Genomic DNA, 12,927 nt, shown 5'->3' with positions numbered 1-12,927 from the left:
TTCCGTAACTGACGTCAAAGTCGGTGACATTGCCTAACCATTGCGTGAGCTCCCTGGTTGTTGTTGGTGACACTTGTTGCTTTTAGTGATGTGAATGTTCGCCGAACATTAAGTTTGAATTGTTCCGTGTAAAAAGCAATGGTTATTGCGAAGAAAGACCGTGCACTGCTAGTGAAGTTGTTTTACCAGAATGGGAGCATAGCAATGCTGCACTGCAGAAATATCACCAACAGAAAGGGCTGAGAAGAGGTCCCATGTCAATTAATGGGCTGAAGAAGATGATGATGAAGAAATTCGAGGAAACAGGTGAATTGGGTGTTGCACCAGGGAGAGGAAGGCGACCCAACCCTGTGGAAGTTGTGGACGAAGTTGCTGTAGCTGTAGCTGACCGTGCAGCACATGCCTCAACTTCTGCAACCAGTGCTAGCTAGAGCTGTGGCATGTGAATTGTCACTCCCCTGGTCAACAGTTTGCAAGGTTTTGCAGTGCATTTTACACTGGTATCCCTAGAAGATTCAAACTGTGCACCAATTGATATTCCACAACGCCGTGAGTTTGCCCATCGGTTTTTGGCACGCATGGAAGTGGAAGACATGTGGCCGGGGAATATTCTGTGGACTGACGAGGTGCATTTTACTCTGGATGGTGCAGTGAATACTCAGAACTGTCGCATATGGGGTTCCACTCGTCCACATGTGCAGGAACAACCAATCATTGCACTCAGTTTACGTGACTGCTTGGTGTGGGTTCACTAGCTCCTTAATTCTTGCTCAGTTTTTCTTTGAGATGATGACACCTTGAGGGCCTGTTAGGTGTACAGTGACATCTGCACGTTATAGGGACCTCCTTGTGCAACACGTGATTCCAGCTTTGCAAGAACGGAACTGTGAACTCACCACCATTTTCATGCAAGATGGGGCAACACCACATGTCGCTCGCCACGTGAAAGATTTGCTGCGAGAAACCTTCACTAATGACCGCATCATCTCTAGGCAGTTTCCAGATGCATGGCCTTCCAGACCCACCGACCTTAATCCATGTGGCTTCTGGCTGTGGGGATATTTAAAAGATCGTGTGTATCAGGGACATGTCCGGTCTCTGTCTGATCTGAAGGCTAGCATACAATGACATGTTGCTCAGATTTCACCAGACATGCTGCGAACAACCGTCGACCATGCCGTGTTACGAATGCAGCATGTTGCTGAATTGGGAGGCCATATTGAACAGTTCTTGTAACCATAGTTCCAAAAAAAACATGCCAGCACCATTGTTCTCATGTGTTTGATCTTTCCTGCCTTTTTCCTGTAACTATACCACGTTTTGACTGCTTACAGAATAATTTTTATCCTGGTGGCAAGAATTGGAACTTTTTTTTTGCATAATTCGCGAGCGCATTGCTTCATTAGCATATCTACAAAGTTTCAGACTGCTACTCTCATTACAGCCCGTGCTGTACCACTCTGAACACCATCACTTTAATTATAACGGCCTGGTATTATTAATTACTGCCTTTTTTTTTTTTTTTTTTTTTTTTGTAAGTGCCTCAAAGTCCTAAAGTTCTTCAGAACATAAAAATCAATTTCCTACATATAATATGAGGTGTAATTTCAAATATTGTGCTGGAAAAACTGTCCAAAACATAATTTATACTCTTTGTCTGTCTAAGTGAAAAACAAAAGATCTCTGGCTTGAACAGGAATGCATTTTATGTCATTCATAAATTTCTTGTACATTTCCAAACACACATTTTACAGTCATAAAATGAACAAGTTGCAACAACATGAGAATCTCCTGAAAGTTCAACATCGTAACACCAATCTGCTCCGTAACCTAGACTATCATGTTCCTTGTACACTGCAACAATTGGTTGCTCTGCACTGGACTCGATTTTATCACAGTTAACAAGGCAATAGCCTCCGTGCATACACGCTGCGAGTAGATGAGTGAAACTTAGTGGATCCCACTTCAGTCGCCAGATGCCTCCAGTCAAACTGGTTGAATTGAGGGATCCTTTCATGTTCCTAGCATCCCATAGGAGTAGTTTCTCGTCATAGCTGGAATATATAAGGCACTGTATGCAGGTAACCACTTAATGTTTCCAAAGTTTGGTAAACAGAATAGATTTTGTCTATATGCAGGTGCATACATTATAGGCCTACCTCCTAAATACAGGATGTTTCCATGGCCATGAACTGGTAGGGTGGATGGAGACTGACCCAAGTATCAATATGAGATAAGGACCCCTGGTCCGGAAACATGCCATTAAAATGTTTTAGGCCAAAACTAGTTGGGATTGCCTATGATAGTGCAGGGTATCTACTAAAATAACAAATCCACAATTCTTGACTTTTTCTTAACATTTATTTAATCACCCCCTACTTAAGTATACTTGGAAATGAAGAAAATATATATTTTATTCATTGAAAAGTCCATACCACAAGGCTGGTTAATATAAAAACTTTAACAAGAGATTTAGACATGCTTTAAATATTAATGCATGTAAAAATTAATGCTTCAGACTTCATCCTTGATGGAGAATGGCCACAATATTTTCACGCATACAAAAATGTAATACATAAGAAACAAAGTGAACAAATCTTAACCACAACTCAATACAATGATATATATATATATATATATATATATATATATATATATATATATATATATATATATATATATATATACACACAACCTCTGACAATAAAGTTCGGTGAATGATCCTGAATATCGAAAGTAGACAAATTCTTAATGAAACCTACCTTACTGTCCTTCGAAGTAGTCCCCTCCCATTGCGGAAAAATTGTTGTTCCCTCCGGCAGGAATTCCTTGTGGATCATGCCATCACTGTCAAAGAAAGTGATAAGCATCATCTTGATGCGCGATTTTTACGCCTTGACCTTCTTCCGATGGGGTGATGCAGGAGAACGCCATTCCATGCTTTGGCGTTTCGTTTCAGGGTCGTACCTCACACACCAGCTCTCATCATCTGTAGCAATGCATTGCAAGAAATTTGGATCTGAATCCTCCAGATTTCTTTCTCTTGCCACGCCTCAAAATTGCTTTGAAAGGTCAGAGATTTGAGGATATTCCAGACATCCAACGGAACATGACGAGGGTCTTGCACATCATCCCGAAAGAAGATTTTTCTAAAAGTTTCCAGGACATGTGCAGCCGTTCTCAAAGGTGCATAGCCATGGGAGGGGACTACTTCGAAGGACGGTAAGATAGGTTTCATTAAGAATTCGTCTACTTTCGATATTCAGGATCATTCACTGAACTTTATTGTCAGAGGTTGTATATATAAACAAGCAAAAATTCTTGACCACAAGCATAATTTCTTGCCTTTTTTTGACCTACCTGTTGATTTCTTGAATTTTTCTTGACTGTTAGACACACTGTAGTGGAATAAGGCAACTAACAGATGTGGCTTGTAGAATTATTATGGACGACGAAAACTTTACAGTAGTTGTGCAAAATGGCAGCCCCAGCGTCAATTCATTGGCGATGAACCCAGTTGCCATTTCCTTGTGAGCCTGCAATGCATCGCAGTTTTCAGGGTGCAATGCTTGGCAGTAATGGCTGATGATTGGGTGCTGAGTTGAGGGACACCCCTTGCATCCCCTCCTGGCAAGAATCCTTTCTGTCAGTGATATCGTCAGAATGACTCCAGGGATGTTCGAGTGGATGCAACAGTGTAGTTTCTTGTGACACTGTCATTTTGAACAACTACTGTAACGTTTTCGTTGCAGAGTGCTACAATAAACTGTAGTAATGTCCGTATTAAATGTAGATGCCACATCTGTCAGTTCTCTTATTCCACTGTCATAGGTAGTCCCAACTAGTTTTGTCTTATAACTAGGGCTAGGATTTTGATGCAAATGCATATTTTTTTTGGTAAGGCAGAAACATTGCATAAGTAGATAGGAACGTGTTTTACACGTAACTGAATTAATTGGGATGCTTTTGTTGGGGCATTTTTTGCATTTTGTTACCCTTTTTGAAGTAAAGGTAATTTTTTAAACTTTTTAAACCGCTTAAGTAATTTTTCGGACTTTTAAAAGTCATCTTATGCATTTTTCTACATTTTGGTGAAAGAAAGGGCATTTTACATGCAAATGTAACTCTTTGAAGGAGAGAGGTTTGTCTCATTGCCTTCAGCGCAGTTCTGAACGACTGTGTTTGAAGAAACAAAGAAATTCTGTGCAGTATTGTCAGTACAAGCTGTTGTGTAACAATTCAGCTCAAACTATGTGATTTCCCTCTCTATCAGTACATTATCGCCAGACGGATTATTGTTAAAAAAATAAGGGGTACAAAGTTTTGTGCTCTGTATCGGATATTTTGTCAGGGAAGCAATTTGCACTCGATGGAATTGAAAGTGACTTAACAGCAAGTGATATTGTTCATTTCAAGGACGCTCCTCGTGTGTCGGTGGAACTCGAGAGAAGTTTTTCCGTGTACAGGCTCTCTTGTCCGAAAACCGACAATCATTCACTTTTGAAAATTTGCATATGATTTTCGTTGTGTACTGCAACTCGGTACTTAAAGTGTAAAAGATGACAAAAAGTGAACTTTATTACTTGTACTACCATACGCAATGAACATGTGATAGATACTGTAACGTTAATTTGTAATTTGAATTTCTTTCTAGTTTATAAATTTGTTCTACAAATCCTTCAAAATTTTTAGGGCATTTTCTTGCATGCATTACGTTATAAATGCATCTTTTAAAGGTCATTTTTTGGCAATTTTAAGGTCATCAAAATCCTAGCCCTACTTATAACTTTATAATGACACATTTCTGGGCCATGGGTTCTTTATCTCATATTGGCACTTTGGTCAGGTTCATCCACACTGCCAGTTTGATTCAAGGTCATGGAAACACCATGTATATTGACAAAGTTCAAGGGGTTTCAACCACTTGCAAAATTTCGCACCGCATACTTGTAACTTTGACTTCATCATCATCCTGTTCTGTAAATTTCATGGCAATTCTCGCCAGGAGCTTTGGAAGCTTTACATTATAATGAACTATCCGAGAAATACAGTACATATCTGAAAAAAACACATTGCTCTATTAGCTTAAAGCAAACCATTAATAGTGAAACAAATTATTTTCATTATTCCAAATCAAGGTACAAGAAATAGAATTTATTCTTGTACATATTTATTTTTTAAAAACCTCTTACCTGGGTTTATAGAAGATTTTTTAAAAAATAAATTACCTTCCAGATGATAGCAAGTTCTCTCTGCTTGTATTAGAGTGAAAACTGGTAACTCCTGCATCATGCGCTCTGTTTGTAATGAGAGGAGTGGAAGTATTTTCTCGTATGTCAAATACTCTTAACTTGCAATCATCGCCACCTGCAGACGTGCATGTAAAATTGCAAATTTTATAAGTAAAAACTACAAAAACATGAAACACAGACACATACAACTTAAACTGAATGAAAGCATGTTACCTCAGGTAATTTTATTTCCTTTGGAAAAAGGTTCCAGTATCCTTCATAATTAGATCTACAAAGTTAATCGTAAGAACTACTAAATTATAGAGTGGTATATTCAGGGTTCCCTATTTGTCACACAAATTCTTGACTTTCAAGAATTTAAAATAAATTTACAGGTTGCTCTGTATTTTTCTAATTGCAAGTGTTATATCGTCAATAGGATATTCTATTCAAATGATACATGTTCATAAGCACACTTGAAAAATAATAACAAATAATGTCAAACTCTGTGAAAGCCTTGTCTGATCTTCCATTGAAAGCGATATAAAATAGCAAAATAGAAAGTGAATAGAAGAGGCAGATCAACAGTAGATCTGATATCCACAAGAATTACAGGAAAGGCATTACGGGTATACAATAGCATGGACAGAAAAAGGGAAGGTTCTAAGAGAAAAAGGAGTAGAGGAAGAGATAGTGTGTAGAGTGCATACAAGGCCAATCAGAGCTGTGTGAAGACACCAGTGGGAAGAACGGAGTGGTTCAGTATAAGTAATGGACTAAATAGGGAATTACTCTTTCCCCACTGCTCTTCATAATTACAATGGATGTAATTAACAAAGAGGTGGGGAAGAAGATAGGAGAGGAAAAGATGACGACCCTGTTGTTCGCTGATGACTTAGTAATATGGGTAAACAGGGAAGAAGAAGACGTACAGAGACAGCTTGAGAGTTGGAATGAGGAAATCAGAAGAGCAGGAATTAAATTCAGAATAGAAAAGAGTGAGGTGCTAATAACAAGAACAAGACCAGAAATGTACCATGAATAAAGATGGACACAGAAAGTTGAGGGTAGTGAGAGTTTCAAATATCTAGGAAGCATAATTGAAAGAAGTGGAAGAATAGATAAGGAGGCAACAGAAGAGGACAAATGAAAGGTGGAGACTATCAAAGTGTTCGAAGATTAATACGGAACAGTGATGTACCTATGGAATGCAAGAAGGTAATATATAATACATACTACGTATGTACCAATAATTATGTATGGAACAGAGACTTGGACAATGACAGAGAGCGTCAAGAGAAAGATGCAGGCAGTGGAGACAAAATTTTTAAGGAGCATGTCAGGAAGACTACAAGTGCAGAGTGATAGGAGAAGAGGACAAGATTGGAACACCATGGAAAGAGAGGAATGGTGGAAGACCAGAAGAAAATGGAGGGGCTTGACTTCTATGCCGACCCAGCCAGATGCAGCAAACCACAAAGGATGGTGGTGGTGAAAGTATTTTGGTGACCATAATTGGCATTTACTGCTCGGAATAAAAGACTGTGTGAAAACATTTCAATATTGTTTGGAATAGGTTCATACAAGTTTTTCAAGACTGATTCTACAATTCAAAAAAGGGTGATTCCATTGAGAATGTGATGTTATCACCACCACCTATCCTTCATTTATAATTGGAAATGATATAGATATAAAATATAACAATAATGCTACAGATGCTTAAGTTGGCTTTCACACTGAAGTGACAAAATGACACTTGTCACTAGGAAATTAACCTATACAAATAAATGCAACCTTTCGTACTGAAGAGATACAAACTGCACATGTTGCTTGTCGCCCAGACAATAGCATGCATCATGTCATGTTGGCCTGTTGGTTGCTCATGGCCAGTGAAGGCTCTTTTACAGACTGCAGAGGCCATTGTTGCTTGTCACTATGGTGTGAAACCCTCATGCCATGTGTCACTTGTCACATTGATCTGAAAGCTCCCTAAAAGCAAGGGTAGAAAAGTACAGGTTGACCTATCACCATGGCGCCTGAATTTTTAAATTCAGTTCTAGATTATTGTTTTTACAATTAGAGTTCGCTTATTGAAATTTCCATTACTTTTTTAAAACAACGAGTACAGTATATGTTTTCAAAATTTTTGTGTTTTCTGCATTATGTGTATCATTAAATCAGTATAATAAACATGCCATTATATATTTTTTTTCACTGTTGCTAGCAAAATTTTCAAATCTGCGATGATATGGTAGAGCCAGCAACATATTAGAATGTATTGCATAGTTGAACCTTCTTTAGGAAGGTCACTCCGGTGCAAGAACTAATTACGAAGATCAGGGGTGCCCCTCCCCAAGGCCATGGATGAACTCCCCCCCTCCAATATAGTTTGGATAAATGCACATTAATTAATTTTTATTTGAATGTCAATAATTTGTTTTCATTTTTTAAAAAAATAAATTTTCGAAATGCAGAAAGCTACTACATTGATTTGTTAAATTCTTGAGTTAATCTTACTCGTTAGAGAGTAAATTATATATGTACGTTTAAACACTGTTCATGGGAAGAGAAACGATTTTTTAAATCACAATTTGACTGTTTAACAAAAGTTGTTTTTAACTTAAGATAGAAAATTCAAACTGGGCACTCTAAACATTTGTGCTTTAGTTGTCTTTTAATCAAAACCTGGCTTCTTCGTGTCACAGATTCATTTTGTTGTTTCGTGAGGCATATACTGAGCATAGCCAGAAATTTCTAAGGTCGGGGCGAAAAAGAAAGAACTTGCCCCTTCTACTTGAGATAAATATTATTTTAATAACCAATAGCAATAATTACATAGAATTTATTTTAAGTGCAAATTACACTTGCTAAAGTAAAAATTTTCCTGTGACAGTTTAACATTAGATATATTTTTCTGCTTTATCGTGCAATTCATTTAGTACAACTATTACAGCATGCATGGAATCGACAATACAATAGTATTTCTAATAGAACACCACCATTAAAATAATGCACCTGCTTTAAAGTTACTAGTATGTAATCAATCATCACCTCATCAAAACGCCATACATGCACTGTTTAATGCACCATCGTGAGCGAACTGAGCAAGAAATTTTTTCGATCTATTTCTTTTCAAAGTATCCAGAATATTAAGTTAATAGGGAGTCAAAAATTTCACAGGTTGCGGCGATGTTTACTCTTGTCTAACTTTTTCTCCTTTTGCATGTTGAGAGGTGTCTAAGTCTCTTTCAGATATTTCAACCAGATGAAGGTGGTGATGTCACCACCGAGATCTACTGATCCAGGTTGCCGAATATGTACAGTAAAGTTTTTTTCATTTTTCCAGGGAGGTGCAAATGACCCCTCCCCCCCTTTTTGTGCAGGCATCAATGAACTTCTTATTTAGAAGCCAATGCTTATTTTACTTTACTCCTTTTTTTCTGAAAGTGAACGAACAAAGGACCGTAATAACACGAACGAACCAATACCCCCTCCCCCACTCACTGCAAATAATCCAGCTTAAAATACCATATTGGTAAATATGGTTCCCCAAAACTTAATATTGGAACCCTACCATTACAGAAATCACTGCATGTCCTAACCTAATTTAATACTGTTCCCCATCAAAATTTCCATGCTAATTTTAGACTTACTATTGATATTGAAGAGCAGACATTGCAAAAGTAATACCCAATCCCCACACCAGAATTCGCATAAAACTCTAAGTGATATTCAATAAATGGATATCCCTCCCAAATTTACTGTTGTCTCATCTACCTAAAATTCTCGTGACAATCTAAGACTTAACACTGATATTCTCACAAGTTGAATCCCCCTTAAAGTTTAATTTTCATCCCCCCACCAGAAATCACGTTACAATTTAAGGCATAATGTGTGAGAACTGGATTGTCCCCCCAAATAATACTTATTAGTCTTCTCGTTATAGTCACTAATTGCTATGTATATAGCAGCGATGCTTGAATGATATAATGTAAATCAACTTCCGTCTAATGCTGTATTGTTTGGTAAGTCAAATTTAGATCATAAACATCCCCCCTCCCCAAAATTGGATGGACGCAACCTGCATCTACAAACCCACCTGTGGGCACCCCTGACGAAGATCATATTTCACAATGTGTAGCTTTCTTAGTTGGATTCATGGTTTTCTTAAATCATACTGACCCTCCCCCCCAAGAAAAACTGGCTCTTTAAAAAAAGGGGTTGGTGTCTGAATTAGTCTGTTTTATCTACCCCTGCCTAAAAGGGGTTAATGCCCAAAAAACAAATTCCAGCTGTCCAGCAAATCTATTGTTTATGTTGTTTGTGCACTTAAAATCCTACTTTAACAGTGTCCTGTACTTCTTCACACTTACCAGAATACACAGTAGAGGTGTTCCAGTAGTTGAATGCAGTGATCCATGCTTCATAACCATGTGCTTGCCATTGACACACCATCACAATACCTTGATTGGTTATTCTACTCAATGTGACCATCCCTTTAGAGTCACTTACTACAACGCATGGCTCTTCGCTTGGGTATTTGCCAGTAGACCAATCCAAAGACAAGCACAATCTGTCATCATCTGATATTTTTGTTTCAGAAAGAAATTCCAGTTTAAGTTCATCTGTATTTTCACTCAAGTAATAAATCATTAGTGTTCCTTGAGAATTTACAATTCCCAAGAGTGCTTTTCCATTCACGTAACTGTGACACCATTTCAAATCCAATATTCCCGGCATTTCAATTCTCTGCATCAACGTAAGTTCTTCTTTTGTAAACTTAAATGTATACAGGCAACCTATTCTAGATTGTGAGCTTCCCTTTTCTTCATTACTATCATGTTCAGATTCACTTTCTTTTTCTTGCAATTGGTATGTTCCACAAACAAAAATGCTTTGAAAAGGCTTCACAGGACACCATTCTACTGAATCTGCACAGAACTCAGCCTTCCATGTGTGAAGAGTATCTATGCTGGTTGCATCCATTGTTAAGCTAGTAGAAAAAAAAAAATCATTTATTATTCTTATAAGGAACCTAACTTCTCCACCTGCATTACACAATAATGACATATCAACAATACTTATTGGTTTATTTTTAAGAATGGAGTATAATTTTGATGATACAGTATTTCTATATGTAGTGATGATGAGGATGAATGATGATACGATGATTGATTTGGTTTATTTTTCTTTGCCTTTGTGCCACTTTTGGCTAATTGCAAAGATGGGTATGAGGGATGATATGAAGAAATGGACACTCACAAACACCCATACCCAGTCAGAATTCAAACCCGGGACCCCTAGCGTCATAGCAGGATGTGCTAACCACTCTGCAACGTAGGCCGGATGAAGATTTGATGAAGGAATACTCACAAAAAGCACCCATATGCAGGCCAGCTTTCGAACCTAGGATGCTTGGCATCATACCATACTGTGGTCACCACTCTAGCATGGAGAGGGTCATAGTGTAAATGAGTGCATACAATTGAGGGACATGATTGGCACTCACTTGGCAAAACAAGTTTTTCAGAATTTTCTAGGCATCTTGAAATACATTTCCAGTCCTGTGTTTACAGTGTAGTTATGGGAGAAATATGATAATCTATGCATTATGATTTTCCTTACTATTATTACTTTGTTATTGCTATTATATGGAGGTCAAACGACATCTTCATATAATTTATTTCTATTTTGCATTATTATTTCAAGGAAAAGTGATTAAATAAGAGGAATTTTATTATTCTAACGTGCATGGAACGTATGCATAATGGGAAATCTTATTCGAGGAGACAAATGGCTCTTTAGCAAAAACCCTATGTGGGGGCCTCATGATCACCAATAGTATATGCTTGTACAGTAGCTTCTTGTCACTCAACTGTCAACTTTTGCTATGGAAGAGCAACAAAGCTTTATTTCTTTGTGGGTAGAAGGTGTGAAACTTTCTTAAATCTACAGAAGAATGAAGGTTCAGTATTGAGACATGTTTGAGTCAGGGGAGAGTGTACGGATGGGTAGAATGGTTTAAAAATGGAAGACAAAATGTCAGTGAACAATATTGAGGTGGGAGACCAGTTAGCATGGCAACTGAGACAGTGAAGCCGCAAATCCATAACTGCAGGCAAGTCACTATTGATGAAACTGCCTTAGAATTTAACGAGTCATGACTTTGCATACAGTTTGGTCCAAGATGATCTCCATAAGTGTCTCAAAGCAGCTGTCTCATAATCACAAGCATGCACAGGAGACAAGCAGTGGGGGAACCCTTTAAATTCAGAGAAACTGACGTCCTGGTTTATTTAAAGGCACCAGGACACTTAAGTGCATACCCTCAAATGTATGTGGGTGGAGGTGGGCTTACTTTGGGGGTTCTCCCCCCCAAATTTGTTTGCTCAGGAGCATTTGAACTGTTATACTTATGAAGATGATGCTTTCCTCAATCGAATTGTGATGTGATGAGTCCTGGGTGCACCACTGTAAAGTAGAGTGTACATGACAATCGATGTAGTGGAAACATCAATATTCAAGATACAGGCCTCCACCGGGAAAGCCATGCTAACCATCTTTTAGGATGTTAAATGGCACTATATGGAGGCACTTCCAAGAAAACGGTCAAACTGTGACTATTGGTGAGCCCAACTTAGAGAGTTCAGTATGGGGCTTATGGCGACAGTGTTGTCGCATGGTGCACAGGAGAAGAGAGCTCCAGACCGCATCGAGCGTCTGCTGTAGTACACACTGCAACAATTGTTAGTGGTCAACGGGTACTGTTCAATACAAGAATGCATGACTTGGTGGGAAGCTGTTCATTCTTGCCGCTGTTCGTCCAGAATAATGACGGTCCGTGGAGGAAGATTTGAAAATAACTTTTTCTGAATATATCTACTTTTTATACGTCTTGCTGTCTATTTTATCACATGCGTCGGAAGTGTTTTTTTTCTTTTATGCACAAAAAGGCTAATCAGGACTGGACCTACAGTTTAAAGTGGGATCCGAACCACTATGTGCCTCCAACAGGTATCGACCTCGGGACTCCTTGATTACGAGGTGACGACGTTACCACTGCACCATCGGGGAGGCCTCTTTCACATTTTTCAGTGCACTGTCTCATTTGAAACAGAACCGTGTTCATTATACCAGCATACACTGCAGCAAATCTCCCCCTCCCCCTTGTCATAGCATTTTAATCGAGGGATTAGGGTCCGACACCCGATGGAGGCACATAGTGGTTCATATCTCACATAAAACCGTAGATCCAGTCCCAATTAACATATTTGTGCATAAAAGTGGATTCAAAACTCAATTAACCAATTATTAGTAGAGGTGTGAAATAGATGAAATGCTGTTGTATTTGTGTGAACAATGATTACAGAAAGAAAGAGACATACGTCGGAAATATTCAATCTAAAATGCTCTCGCTTTGTCTCCATCAGTTAACGTTATTGCCTTGCAAGTAACAAGTCTCGGATTAAATTTACTTTAAGTATCTCATAAATCTATTCCCTATTTATGCATTTATGTCAAACCTTGATTTATTATTTTAACTATCTGGAAAAGAACTGCCCAATCATTTTATTTAATATAATGCTATCATTACTTTTTATAATACTTTGGGAAGAGCAAGTGAACCGGGGGTCTCCCGCTAGATCCGCCAATGCATACAATATGCCTGTTTTCGGAGAATTACCCAAAATGAGAA

The 12,927-nt window shown here is 38.2% G+C and overlaps 1 protein-coding gene across 2 annotated transcripts in view; it reads right to left on the bottom strand.

Annotated features, from left to right (window-relative positions):
• Positions 1–1,690: 1,690 nt before the first annotated feature.
• The window catches only part of LOC145989903 (diphthine methyltransferase), a 31,374-nt gene continuing 20,137 nt past the window's right edge, over positions 1,691–12,927 (bottom strand). For both annotated transcript variants that reach the window (XM_083125400.1, XM_083125398.1), the window contains exons 2-4: positions 9,605–10,224; positions 5,229–5,367; positions 1,691–2,054 (exon numbers count right to left, since the gene is read on the bottom strand). In XM_083125400.1, coding sequence (XP_082981526.1) covers positions 1,715–2,054; positions 5,229–5,367; positions 9,605–10,217 — 1,092 coding nt within the window. In that variant the 5' untranslated portion in view covers positions 10,218–10,224 and the 3' untranslated portion in view covers positions 1,691–1,714. The remainder of the gene's footprint in view (positions 2,055–5,228; positions 5,368–9,604; positions 10,225–12,927) is intronic.

This window comes from Lepisma saccharinum, chromosome 7, assembly GCF_977018435.1.
Source record: "Lepisma saccharinum chromosome 7, izLepSacc3.1, whole genome shotgun sequence".
NCBI lineage: Eukaryota > Metazoa > Arthropoda > Insecta > Zygentoma > Lepismatidae > Lepisma > Lepisma saccharinum.
This window is presented reverse-complemented; position numbering and strand designations above follow the sequence as displayed.